The sequence below is a fragment of the Sus scrofa genome, chromosome 1 (assembly GCF_000003025.6).
Source record: "Sus scrofa isolate TJ Tabasco breed Duroc chromosome 1, Sscrofa11.1, whole genome shotgun sequence".
In the NCBI taxonomy this organism is placed as follows: domain Eukaryota; kingdom Metazoa; phylum Chordata; class Mammalia; order Artiodactyla; family Suidae; genus Sus; species Sus scrofa.
The window spans coordinates 20,746,428-20,761,555 of NC_010443.5; the positions used below are offsets into that span (position 1 = coordinate 20,746,428).

General features: G+C 36.7%; 1 protein-coding gene across 15 annotated transcripts in view; it reads right to left on the minus strand.

The window, feature by feature from the left end:
* Nucleotides 1–15,128, minus strand: part of UTRN (utrophin) — a 533,664-nt gene that overhangs the window by 232,164 nt on the left and 286,372 nt on the right. For 13 of the 15 annotated variants that reach the window (XM_021072273.1, XM_021072283.1, XM_021072259.1 and 10 more), the window contains one exon: nucleotides 11,027–11,216. In XM_021072273.1, coding sequence (XP_020927932.1) covers nucleotides 11,027–11,216 — 190 coding nt within the window. Of the gene's footprint in view, nucleotides 1–5,333; nucleotides 10,545–11,026; nucleotides 11,217–15,128 lie in introns of those variants that run through there. The other 2 variants (XM_021072326.1, XM_021072320.1) reach the window with 1 other exon arrangement.

Here is a 15,128-nt window from a genome sequence, read left to right on the forward strand (position 1 = left end):
TAAACACAAGTGATCAATATTTAAGTCACAAATATTCAAATTTAGATTCTCTGACAATAAAGGAGACCCTTTATCCATACCCATAATGCTAGTCCAGCTTTGTCAGAATGGCTAATTCACCCCTCATCAGTAGATTACATATCTAGACTTAAGCAAATACTGATATCTTGGCAGTTAAAAACTATTTAAATGCAATCCTATAAGATGGTTTCAATTATTTTGTAGTTAATTAAGAAAGCATTACATCATATCTAATTATACTGCTTTTAGCTCAAAGTCACTGATAGCATGAGTGTTCTGATTAACAAAATGTTAATTTAGATGACTTTAAAAATAATTTTGAGATACACATTGAGTTGGGGAGCTGCAGCAAAACAGAGATCAGGGGGTCATGTAAACAACACTGCTGCTTTCGGAAGCCGTTAAGAAAATATCTGATGACAAGTAGGGAGGGAGACACTGTTCTCGCTTGATCCACCAGACTTTGAGCTGTAATCTCAGTTCCTTGAAAAAGCACAGAAACAGAGCAACAGCAAAGAAAGTCATCCGTCATCCGCCCAGGTGTCCACACAGCCCTGAGGTAACATGTCCAAGTCATTGTGGGAAACGTGTAAGATGCAGGCAAAGCCTTCTGCTTTTGGCATTTTTTTCTCCATAAATAATTCAGGCTTCACAAATTTCTGAACTAAATCAAACCAAGTGTTTCTCATGTAACGGTGCTTACGTGATTAACTGGAGTTCTACCTCCAAGCGAGAGACCATGACTCACCTTTCCTATGGTTCAATATGGGTGTGATTTCATTACGGAGAGAAACTGAGGGACTCTGAGAACTGACTTTCAGATACCTACATCTCAACACTTAGAGCATGACAAAATAAAGTTCCATCGCCCTAGAACACTTGAGGATTTAATTATTCAAAGAATGAAAAATTTGTCACCTGAAAAAAAAAAAGATGGGGAAATTTGGGGGAATAAAAAATATAAACTTTGTCACCTGAAAAAAAAAAGATGGGGAAATTTGGGGGAATAAAAAATATAAACTTTAACTACATCGTTTTGAAGATACCCCACACCATTCTGTGTCATCTTAAGCAACACATAATCAGGAGTTCCCGTTGTGGCTCAGGGGTTAACAAATCTGACTAGCATCCATGAGGACGCAGGTTCAACCCCTGGCCTTGTTCAGTGGGCTAAGGATCCAGCATTGCTGTGAGCTGTGTGGTGTAGGTCAAAAACATGGCTCAGATCCTGCATCGCTGTGGCTGTGGTGTAGGCCAGCAGCTGCAGCCCCAATTCGACCTCTAGCCTGGGAACCTCCATATGCCATGAGTGGGGTAAAAAAGAAAAAAAACAAAGAAGGAAAGAAACAGATAATCCACCTTAATTACCTTTAAATAAAGGGGACCCACACATGTAGATGAAATGTATGCAAACTTGCTTCATCGGTGAATCTGAAAATCTGTCCAGAGACTTGGTGCCTTTGTGATCATATACCCTTGCTTTTTTGATACCAGAAGCCTCCACATAGCTCTCTGTTGTCTACAGGCAAAAGAACACACACACACACACACACACACAGCAAGACTTCTGTAGACATCATGCATCAATCCAGATTGCTAGGTGGAAACTTCTGGGCTCTATTTTCCACTGAGGACTCCCAGGCAGCTGCTCTGATACCACAGAAGACAAGGTTTTTCAGGAATGACTCTGAGATCTACAGCATTTTGAAAGCCTGAGTGCTCCAGAGGCCTATGCTAAGGATAGTCAGAGTTTCACTGTAAAGATGAGTCAGTAGTCACCAAAATGTGTACACATATCACGTAGAGAGAAGAAGACAACCAACTGGGGTGCAAGAAGAGAATAGAAGAAAGAACAAGATTGCGCTCTACTAATATTTAATACGGAATTTTACCATGCATATATGTATAATTGTTAAATGAATATATGCATGCACATGTGTTGTAAATATTTTTACTAATAGAACTACATGATCAAAAAATTTTGGAGGTGATCAAAACCATGTAAGCTAAAGTGAGTTTTATGTATATATATATATATATAAACATATAGGCAAATAAAGTTATACTACTTAAGTCAAAAAATTTTAAATGCTTAAATCATGAGGAATTCAATTTCTAACAGTAATTTCATAGTTTTCTCATTTTTCCATAATGGTTCATCTCTCAATCTGCTTCATAAAAAGCTGCTTTCACCAGATCCTCAATTCATAAACATTTTATGAAAACTGGCACTAAGGAAAAGAACAGCACTTATAAAACATAAATTTATTCAGCCTTTAATACAAATATTTAGTGATGAAATACCCCAAAATAATCAGATAACAATGAAAACAAGTTAAATTCCATTTTTTTAATCATTTACATTCACCTTTGCTTTTCCTGTGCTCTATTAGAAAAAAAATTATTTTTGTAGTCATTAATATTTTAAAGGAACTAAGCAATCAAAACCAAATCTGGAAAAATTAGCATCTACCATAAGGTGATTTTAGGTCATCAGGGCAATTTCAATGCTGCTAATTATAACTCCAAGTAAGCAGCACTTATGTTGCAGTTTCCTGTCCAAATTTTATGGGATGCATGACCAAGAAGAAATATTTAAAATGCAAAAAACACCAGTGAATGTGTAAATAGATTAAGAGAGGAGAAAAGCATATTTTAACTCCAAGAGCTGTAAATTCCAAGTGCCTGTTTTCATTCCTCCCTACTTTTCAAAACATAGAGGATAAAACCACAAGAGGAGAATATTTCCAGTTGTGTCATACATAAGCTATTTTCCTATGGACAGAAGATACATGAACATAGGCAAAGAAAGACAAAGTATCACAGAGGAAAAAAATCTGAAAAAAGACTGAATTTCCATATAATTTGTAAAAATAGAGATCCTAAAGAAGAATAAAAAAAGAGGATGAAATATTAACAGACACTGGTTTTCAAAATGCAAGTATGGATTTAAAAGTCATGTCTCTCAACATTTTTTCTCTTTCATTTCAGTCTTTAAATATATTTACAATCGACTGCCTCTATATTTTTATGAAGAAACACTGAAACTTACTGCATTTCCTTCCTAAGAAACTAAATTTAGAGAATGTAGGAGGTATAAGGAATGACAGTCATGATAGGATTTAAAATTTAAAGGGAAAAGAATCTATAGTGGCTTAAAGCAAACAAACACCAAACTTACTTTTTAAGTATAACATAGGGATGACTGATAATTAAATACAATTAAATACTTTCAGTTGGCACAGAAATTTTACTTATGTCAGTATTTGAGATGGCAATTGTTCATACGTAATTCCATAACTAAAACTTTTATTTCTGTTACATGAGGTAATACAGTTCAGTAATTAAGGTCAGTTTTCAAAGTATAGCCAAGCAAATAAAATATATCTGTTACTAGATGATTTATTTCATAGTAATTTTGCCACCTCTTATTTTAGATTTCCGGCTCGTCCGCCAAATTTCATATATCACTGCCTAATATTGACACCTGCTGGAAAGTACTGGAATTGTATATTTTTCATTTCATTATCTGGACAGTTGTTAATTTTGCTTCTGAGAAAAGATATGTGAAAGATTAACATCTTAACTGAGAATAATACAGATTTTAATTTTCAAAGAGAAAAAAAGCAACATTTATTCTAAACATTTAAATTATAATGGTTTTTTAGGAAATTATAAATCTCAAGAACTCTGCCCAAAGAGTATTTCTGTTGGAAATTAACTTATCCAATGACTTCATTAAATTAACTTGTGCTAATCTGAGGTATAATCATGAAACTAATTAAGCAACTTTTCCCAGTATTTGAATGTCTGCTTTTTATCTCAGGCTATCATAATACCTTGGTCATATGACTTGAGGAAAATACCTAATTCTGTGAATGTATGCATACAAATGGATCAGAAAAATCAACCACCTAATAAACCAGGATGTTTTTATATATTCAGACTTGTAGATAATAAGATAAAATAATATACATTAGTAAATAAGCTTTTCTTCTCTATTATTATGAAAGCCTGTTCATAAAATACACAAACGTTTTACCATAATGAATTTATTCTCTGAAGTGAACCAAAACACAACACATTAAAACAAATAATTTATGAATTCTTACAATTGAATAAATGATTGAGTTGTTTTAAGTTTTAATTCACCTCTTATGCAAATGAAAACACTTCTAAGTATTTCTGCAAAGGACGCTCACTACTTCAACTTGTCTCCCAAAACTTAAAAAAAAAAAAAAAATTCCGGACAGAAATACATTTAATTGGCCAAAATGTAAGAAATAACGATAAATGATAAAGTTAATAGGGTTCCACTTTCCCCCCTCTGATCCACTGCCATGTAATATGCATGACACAGGTGCTGGAACCTGTAACATCTTACAACATCAGAAAAACAACAATGTTCAAGAGACAGTTGCTCCAATTACAAATGAGTTTGGGCAGCTTACAGGGCAACAAGATACCTTCTTGGGAATGGTACTAAAAACAAGATATGAAGAATATTGTACTGCGGTGCTCTATAAATTGCTTTTGCATTCTGGTTATAATTCTTCCCTTTCCTTTCTTATCAAATCACTCCAATTTCTGACAAAAGTAATGAGACAACATGAACATAGTTTAGTAAAACAGAACTATGATAAAAAATATACTAGCTAACTTAAAAAAAAAAAATACAGGAATCTCTTTCCATGGTTTATGTTTAGGATGACGTAGTATTTGCAATTGGCAACTGTCAAACAAGTTGCCTTCTGAAAGTGTACTTAATCTACTTGTCCAAATAAAATTCAGTTCTTCACGCTTAATTATAATATGTGAAGAAGATTCAAGAATATGGGGGATATTTTGCCATGAGATAAGGTCTGGTAGTTTCCGAAATGTGTGTTAATTTTTTTAACTGATAAACAACTACAGAGAGATAGACAGTTTTCAAGTAATCTACTGAAAGATTAAACTCTGAAATTTACGTAAGATTTATTTGTCATTTAACATGAAGACCACAAAGTATCTCAGAGGTAACAGGTCTTAAGGAATGCAGTTTTGCCATATTTTCTCCAAACAGTTCAATAATCCTCCTCAAAAAACAAGACTTTTCTCAATTGCAAAATAAAATATGCACTAAAAAAACAGTCCTTGTTCCTGATTCATAAGCAAAATGTAATTAAGCAATTCACTTTAACAGCTTTTATACATTCACTCACTAAGAAAGGGAGTCTTTCCTTGATAAGAACCCTGAAAGATTAGATTTTAGAGCCTGAGAAACAGTAGAATTGTCAGACACCAGAGATCCTCATTTTCAATCACTCAGTTACCTTACAGAGCTTCTGATACCGAGGAGAAGAAACTGCCATCCTTTGTAAACGATGTAGCAAAACCACAACTTTCTGCAGAGACGTTCTCACCACAGCCATCATTTTAAGTTTACCACACTTCTGCAGACACCTCAGAATTTGCATTATAAATGAAGAGCACTGATCATTTCCTCCCGGTCACTGGACAATGATTTGCCAGTTCTCTGAGCATGCTCGTTTCCAGGAAAGCATTTGAAAGCTATAGGGGGGCTTAGGTGCTAGGCAAGAGGAGGCTGGTATTCCTTCAACTTCTTCTCAATTTAAAAAACAGACACAAACGCCACTCAGAAAGCCCCCAGCAGATGCTCGCGGCCAGGACTTGCTCAGCCTGGCTCGGGCAGACAATGAAGCAAGTTGTTGGGCAGCCAAACGCTGCCTGCTGCTGGAGAGGAGTGCGCTCGGTAGCCAAAAAGGATATTAAGTGAAACATTAAAGCTGCAGCTACAAAGCAGGCATCTCCTGGGAACAGAGATTCAACACATCACCAAGATGCATGCCTTGTAGCGAGTTCCTATTAAGAGACCCAGGGGCATTCACTCTCTCACTCTAAAGAGGGATGCGCTCGCTGCTGGGCTAAATGCAGCTCTGGCTGTGTTCTGTGGGATGAGTGAAGAGAGCCCATTACAAATCCTGAGCAGAACAGAAGGGTACCTGACTCTAATGGTATCAGCCCAGACGTTAAGTACTAATAAATCACCACCACATCCCTCTCAGAACAAGATGATCCAAAACAAAACAAAAAATACCTGCAGGGGGTATGCGGCTTTTACCCAAGATACCCTAAGAGCAGAGTCCTTGTCCACAGGCTCCCAGAAGCCTGCCTAGGAGGAAAGCCATCAGAAATCGAATTTCAAGTATTAGGTTAGGACTCCTCTCATTAAACAGTAAAGTTAATTTTCAAAAAGTCTGTAATTGACCACTAACATTCCAAATTACCACATTTCTTCTTAGCACCTTCATGATCTCATTTTTTTTTTTTTTTGCCACAAAGCGGTTTTAATTTTATGAGTAAGAAATAGAAGATAGGCAGATAGATAGATAGATAGACAGACAGACAGACAGACAGACAGACAGACAGGAAAACCCAGTAGAGAACTCTGGGGTCATGTTTATGTCTACATATTTCAGATGCATTTTATACTTCAGCTTGAATACCATTATAAATATCAACTGTGGCAAGAACCGCTGGGAAATAAGCAAAATCACCCAGAATGATTAAATGACTGGGTCAAAGGGCAAAGTCAGAAAAAGAACGCAGCCATTTCCCACTATCAGCGTCCTGCTCAAATTAATAACCTGGGTAAGTCTGCCTTTTCACCTTTCTCTGCTATTGTCATGATTCTTTAAAAGAAATGCAACATTTTAAAACACTGGTTTCTGGTCTTTTACTTATCTGCCTTTCCAGTCCTTCATATTAGCATGATTTAAAGCCCTGAATTGGTCTTATGGGGTTGTGTTTATCCAACAGTGTTTCTGTGGGCTTCTGCTCATCTATTTTTTTCCTGCAGCTCTATACTGAGAACCTATACTGCCTCCCTCTGGATAGGCTAACAACGTCAAAATACCCATAAAAAGTCACAATCAAAGGAGATTACCAATGAGTGCTGTGATTAAAAATAGTAATCTATCAGGCAAATGTATAGAAACAGGAAGCAGATTAGTGATTACTTAGGGGTTGGAGAAATGGCAATAGGGGATTGATAGCCAATAGGTACAGGTTTCTTTTTGAGGTGATGGAAATGTTTTAATTTGATTATGATGATGGTTGCACGACTCTGTGACTACGATAAAAACAACTAAGCTATACAACTTAAATGGGTAGATTGAATGCTATGTGATAGGTCAATAAAGCTGTAATCAAAAATAAATAAATAAAGTTGTAATTCTGGTCCCTGAACCAGCAGGTGAAGTTTCCTATGGTACAGGTAATACCCCCTAAACATCATGCTGGGTATGGGGCTGGATATAGGGGAAGATCTGAAACAACCTGAACAATCAAAGTCTATACCTATGGAAAAGAGGATAAAAATTAGGCTGAAAGAGAACACATATGAAAACATAGTAATCCCATGATAAGCACAAATTATGAGAGCAAAAACAGCAACTCTAGAAAGGCAACAGAGCCGTGGAATTTTACCCACAAAAGAATCAAAGCATGTTAATTAACTGGCACTGGATAAAACTTAAACCTTCTATTTTGAAATATAATTAAAATGATAATAGTATCCTAGAATATGGGCATGAAATTCAGAATAAGAGCACTTGAATTAATAGATAAACTGATTAGGAAGTCAATAATAAACTTTCACCCAAAAGCAAACAAAAAGAAAAGAAAGATACTTTTTGCATCTTTGGCCAAAATTCCTCATTTCAATATGGATCCACAGTGACAAGTGCATACCAGCCATCTCCTCCTGACTGTTACTCAAATGCCTCATTTCAACATGGTCAACATGGAATTTACCATCACATCACACTCCCCACTAACTTGCACTGCTGCCCTGACTTTTTCTTTCTCTGAGTTGCCTGTCTCAGACTCTAACATCACCTGGCAATCTTCAAAATCTTCTTTGTCAGTACCCATCCCCCACCCTTGGTCTACCCATTACTATCACGTTATTAGGTCTGTTCCCCTGTCACTGCCTCACTTCTAGTCATTATCACCTCTGACCAGATGGCTACAGAGTACCCAACAGACTACTTGGCTGTCAGTCTTGGCCAGTTCAAACCCATTCCAGTAAAATACAAGTCTCTTAAGTGGGCATCACTCTCTTAATATTCTTTAAAGATTCTCCCCATGGCCACCAAGTTAAAATACTAAATATTCAGCACGTCATACAAGAGCCTCTATGATCTGGACCACTTAGCTCTCCAGGAGCTTTTGTCTCCAAAACATCAGCTGTTTTCTTGCCAGCAGTCCTCTGCCGAGGAGAAAAACCTAAGAGCCTTGCAGCAGGGCAATGAAACATAAATACATAACTCCAAGTGATGATCCATCTTTACCAGAAATGGCATGCATCATAGCATACTCCCAGAAACACACTTCATTTTTCATTGTGCTTCCAAACTATCCTTTTTCAAAATGTACCCAAATTCACCTTAAACCAAATTCAGAGTCAACTTCTTCATCTTTGTGAAATATTCCCATGGCCCTATATCCAGCTGTCTTAAGACATGAATCAAGTATAACCAGTGAATACGTCATGTAAGCAGTTCTCCATACACCCCTTTTACACAGAGCACACATCCGCCGAGGTCCTTACTCCATCGCTCTCAGCGCACACACAAACTGTCCACCAGCACCACCACCACGCCACCGGCACATTCACTTTAGAATTTCAGGTGCTTTAGTGCATTCATTTTCTTCAGTACATTTCTTTCCACTTCCAAATAAGTTTTTATTTTCACTGTCTGTTCACTCACACCCAAGGAGAGTTATTTATACAAAAACCCCAAAGAAAACTGAAATTCTCTTGCCTCAGAAATAATCAGCAAAAGGTACTAAGTCTCTAACAAGCATCTACCTATAGCGTGCCAAAAACAAAGCCATGGATTTTTTTTTTTTTTTAAAGAGAATGTTTTTAAATTAAGAGCATTTAACAAAGGCAAGGAAGTGAAAAATCACACAAACTACCATCACATGAAACATCCAAAACATAAACACATGCATGCGTTTATCTTGAGATAAAGACATTTTCATAGGCTTTTAATAAATGCCCTCTTTAATACTTCTTATGAGCCAAAATGACTATTTTAGCAACATCAGTTTTAAGAAGCATTTACCATTCATCTTGTAAGGTATTTTAGTCTGCAACCTTTCTTTCTTGATGTTGCTTGCCATAAGACAAGTAATCCTGTGCTTAGTTATTTTTATTCAGAAAGATTTTAAACATCTCTATTTACATGTATTTCTTCCACAGTTTGAATATTCATTAAATATTAAGAAGAGTTTCTGGCTGTGGTAGAATATATCCCCAGATAAAAACGTGTCGAAAGACAATGTTAAACTCTAAGACAGGTCTGCCTTTTGCTGGTACTCATCACCAAAGTTTGCTCATTGTCTACAACCGCCACCTTCTCAAGTTCATAGCCTGGGTATCTTTTGAGCTTAATATCATTATGTAATTGGGAATCTGTGAGCTTAATAGGTCAGACCTATAGTTGTTTAAGTCATAAAAAAATAATATATTCTAACAGTTACCCACATTTAGAGCCCTCTGTCGTCCTCAAAAAATGAGATGATAGCTAAGTATTTTATCACTTAACATTTATGGTGACCTCATGAGACTCCAGAGGATAAGACAAAAAAAGACAAATAAGAACAGATTTATCTTCGATACTTGCCTGCTCACTCTCATTATCAAGTCACGAGTATATTATACAAGGAATCAATGAATAAGAAATCAGAAATGTAAGTAAACATAGATTTTTGTTAAATGAATTTTGAGAGTCAATGATAACACACCCTAAGAGTCTTTATCCATGAGAATAAGGTATTAATAAGTCTATTCCAAAGAGGGTCTTTTAAAAAAATTATAATTGTTCAATGATAATTTCAAACTTAGAGAAAATCTGTAAAAATAAGAATAGTTCTAAGAAAGCTTCTGAAACCTTCCTCCAGACCCACATATCTGTTAGCATTTTGATGTTTCAAGGGTTCCTAGAATTCAAAAAAGGTCATCATACTGAATTGCATAATGGTGAAGTTTTAGGGTCCAAGGGCAGCGATGGATATTTATTAAGAATTTCCACGCAGAGCACTGGATAGGCAACAGTATGGAATAATGTAATCTCTGCCCTTGAAGAACCATGTGGTCAACTAGGAGGGGAGGAGGCAGGAGTCAGATGACAGTGGATCATGAGTTCACAAGAATATCAGAAATAATAACTGTCAAAATACTGTGAGAATGACATGACGTAAAGAAGTAATCAGACGTAAAACTGTGGTAAATAAGACTTCTCCACTTAAATTGGTTTTAAACCAAGTTCTGAGTGGGAAGGCCTGTGATTGGCAAGAGTAGGTCATCCTGCACGAAGGGAATGGGAGTTTCAAGGGCACCGAAGCAGTTGTCCTTGGCGGCAGAAAAGAAAGATTCAGACGTGCTTCATCAGATGCCTCATACATTTTTTTTTAAGGAAAGAATCTGTGTTATCACATTTCACGTGGAAGAAAATCTGAACCTCAGGCTCCACTCACAATCACAGTTATCCAGCTAAAGACATAAAGGTAATAACCTCAAGCCCAATATTCTTAGTTGTAAACTAAGCCATAGAACCTTCGCAGCTCTTATATTAAGCATTTATAATAAATGGAGAAAGAAACAACTTCTTATTAAGAAGAAATGTCCTCATCATTCAGGCTTCAATAAGGCTAACTAATAGGGCTTAAAACGACAGAAAATAGAATAGCTCTGAGCCCCTAAGTCTAAATAAACAATTATACCTCCATAAAATGAGGTGGTTTTCCTCAATTATTAAGTAAAAGTACTTTATAGATCTTATTTCCAGAAAGCAATTCTTCATAGGAGAGCATGGATTCCCTAACAGGATAGGGTGACAACCTCACCCTTGGATGGTAATAAATTCTGCACATAGATAGGTCAAAAGAGCACAGCAAAAATTCGAATGCAAGATGCAATTTCCCATGCACTTGCCTGCATCTGCTGCGTGAGTTCCCTGGCCAGGATACTGTCCTGAAGAGCATCTTCCCGCTGAGAAGCATCCGCAAGCACATTAACCGTGGTCTCTGCTTCTTGTAGCCACTTTAGGAAGTTCTCCAGATCCCTGCGAGAGGCCTGCACTGTCCTCAGATCAGCCTCCAAGGCACTCTGTCTGTCAGCAATGCTGCAAATAACAACACGACAGACATGTCTCCATTACTTAGAGTGTGACAGTCCATGTCATGTCCACCCTAAGGGAAAATTAGCAGACAGCCTCCAAGGAACCTTTATTTATTTAAGTCCCTGATGGAACTCGGAGATTTATTTATATGTGCATCTTGAATAATCCCGAATAGAGGGGTAATGTGAATTTTGAGAAGGAGAGGGAGAGGGATAAAGTATTAACAAAATTACATCCCATATCATAAAATAATTATGACATCTTACGACTCATAACTGTAGGTTAAGTTACTCCTCATATGGAGTTCCCGTCGTGGCGCAGTGGTTAACGAATCCGACTAGGAACCATGAGGTTGCGGGTTCGGTCCCTGCCCTTGCTCAGTGGGTTAACGATCCGGCGTTGCCATGAGCTGTGGTGTAGGTTGCAGACGCGGCTCGGATCCTGCGTTGCTGTGGCTCTGGCGTAGGCCGGTGGCTACAGCTCCGATTCAACCCCTAGCCTGGGAACCTCCATATGCCGCGGGAGCGGCCCAAGAAATAGCAACAACAACAACAACAACAAAAGACAAAAAGGCAAAAAAAAAAAAAGTTACTCCTCATACATTTTATTTCAATACCTTAGTATCATTCCTGAAACGTAAAAGGCAGTATCAATAAATATTTATACACGTGACTACATGAATTCTAGGAAGAAGTAAAAACTGAGGAATTGTTTCAGATATAATAACATAATATAAAGGACTTAACGGTCTATACTTTAAACTCTTCAGATCAATATAAAGTGGTTCTTTAAGCTGATATTATAATGCTATATTTGGAAGACACTGAACAATCAAGTTTTTATAAAGCATTCATTAAATCTACATCAAAATTAAAACATGGAACTAGGCTGGCGTTGAATGATTTAAGAGATACACATGCCTGTAAATCCAACCTTTAAAACTTCCAACATCTTAAAGCTCCATAAAAAGAAAAAATAATTTAAAAAAAGATATATGCACACTATGATATACGGAATGGATGGTCAACGGGGACCTACTGCATAGCACAGGGAACTCCACTCAATATTTTGGGGAAAGAATCTGAAAAAGAATGGATATGTGTACATGTATAACTGAATCACTTTGTTGTAAAGCAGAAATTAACACAACACTGTAAATCAATTATACTTCAATAAAACCTTAATTTTTTTTTTTTTTTTAAAGAAAGACTGGGGAGTTCCCGTTGTGGCTCCGTGGGTAGTGAACCCAACTAGTGGCCCTGAGGATGCGGGTTTGATCCCTGGCCTCGATCAGTAGGTTAAGGATCTGGCATTGCTGTGAGCTGTGGTGAAGGTTGCAGACATGGCTTGGATCTAGCATTGCTGTGGCTGTGGTGTAGGCTGGCACCTGCAGCTACAACTGGACCCCTAGCCTGGGAACTTCCATATGCCGCATGTGCAGCTCTAAAAAGCAAAAAATAAAATAAAATAAAGTAAAATAAAAAAAGAAATAAAAAAGGAAAAGAAAAGAAAGAAACACTGAAAAAAAAGGAATGGGGAAAAAAGTGAGTACCAACTATTTCACTCCTTGACATTTAAACCAAACAGAACCGAAAATACATGTCTACCCAAAATTTTGTACACAGAGTTTATAGCAGCATTACTTAGACGAGACAAATAGTAGAATCAACCCAAGTATTCATCAATTGAGCGAGGGATTGCTAAACAAAGTGTGGTATACTCATTGATGAAGTACCGATATATGCTTAACATGGATGGACCTTGAAAATTTTATGTCAAGTGAAAGAAACCACACACAAAAGGCCACATATTGTGTGATTCCATTTATATGAAATACTTTTTAAAAAGCACATCCATAGAAGGAGAAAGTAGGAGTTCCTGTCATGGCTCAGTGGTAAACAAATCTGACTAGCATCCATGAGGGTGCTCACTCAGTAGGTTACTGTGAGCTGTGGTGTAGATCGCAGACATGGCTCGGGTCCTGCACTGCTGTGGCTGTGCCATAGGGGCTGGCAGCTACAGCTCCAATTTGACCCCTAGCCTGGGAACCTCTACATGCCCCGGGTGTGGCCCTAAAAAGAAAAAAAAAGAAAAAAGAAAAAAAAAAAAAGAAAGTAGATTAATTGTTGACTTTGGGCTGGAAGGTAGAGGAAAATTTGGACTTTGAGCTAATGGATAATGGGTTTCTTTGGGGGGTAATAAAATATTCCGAAATTAAGAGTGTGGTGATGGTTGCACAACAGGGAAAATGTACTGAAAACCACTTAGCTGTATACTTTAAAAATGAATTTCATGGTATATTCACTACATCACAATTTAAACACTGGCACAGGTAATATGACCTCATTTATATATTTTTTTCTATCTGTCCATCCACTGATCCATCCACTCATCATCATCCATCTTTCTGTCCTTCTATCTGTATCTATAGATAGAGGGAGAAATGTCTGGTACATTAACTTAATATTAAAATGGTTCCAGGTGCTGGGATTTAATGTAGTTTACTATCCTATTTGCACTTCTCTGCATTCTTTGAATTTATAATGAGCAAATATATTTTTACACATCAATAAAAACTTTCTTTTATAAAAATGGGTAAAAGGTTTCAATAGACATACCATCATAGAAGATACATGGATGGCAAACATATGAAAAGATGCTCAGCATCATTAATCATCAGAAAAATGTAAATTCAAACCACAATGGAATATCAGCTCCTATTAGGATGGTTTAAGAAAATGACCATACCAAGTGCTGGTAACAAAGTAAGGTAACTGGAACTCTCATACTTTGCAAGTAGGTGTATGAAATGGTACAGTCTTGCTGAAAAACAGTTCGGCAGCTTCGATAAAGTTTAACCATGCACTTGAGATACAAGCCAGCAGTTCTATTTTACTCTATTCCTAAGTATTTCCCCAAGAAAAATGAAAATATATGTCCACACAAAACCCACATGCAAATGCTTATAGCAGCTTTATTCATAATGGTCCAAAATTGATAACAGTCGAATGTCATCAACTAGTAAATAGAAAAACTGTGGTACATGCCTACAATGGAATACCACTGTGCAATAAAAATTTAAAAACTACCGATAGATGCAACAACATGGATGGACTCTCACTTGCATTTTGCTAAGTGAAAGAAGCCAGACACAAAAGATACTATGATCCCATTTATATGACATCCTGGAATGGCATCAATCATATCTCAGCATCTACTTACTGAAAAAGCTCCAACAGTGTGTGGCTATCTACAGAAAATATTCAAATTGCTTCTCCTAGAACACAAAGTCCTCCATCACCTATCACTAATGTACTTTTCCATCTCTACCCTCTAGTTCTTTCCAACAATTCAGATCAAAATGATATGTTCCTTTTTCTCTAGAATATTCTTAATGTTATGTCCACATAAAAATTTCATACTCAAATAATGTCCTTCTGACGATCTCCACGTATTGGTCCTTTAAGGGTTAAAATGGCCTCCTCCAGAACATCTCAGCCCAATTAGGTTTCCTGGCCTTGAGTTCATAACAGGCCAAAACTCCTTTGTCCAGAAATTAATCACACATATCCTGGAAAAGCCCTTAGATTGTGATCTTATTTCACTCTTAAATTTTACTTAAATCTCTGTGTCATAGAGATTTCTTATCTGTCCCCTTGTTTTGTAAATACACTATGGGCAGAGACACTTTTGTATCTCCATATTTCTCAGAATCTTCGTTTTTGTATTATAATAGTGTTTATAGAATAATGAAGATCTTTTTATATTATGCCTTTAAAATTACCTCCCAAACACCATTTTTCAAGAAGCAACTGAGAGATTTTGTTTTCTACAAAACTCAGTTTATAAATCTAGAAAGAAGATGATATGAGAAGCATAAAAACAAGAAATTCAATACACAGAGAAGCAAGCAGG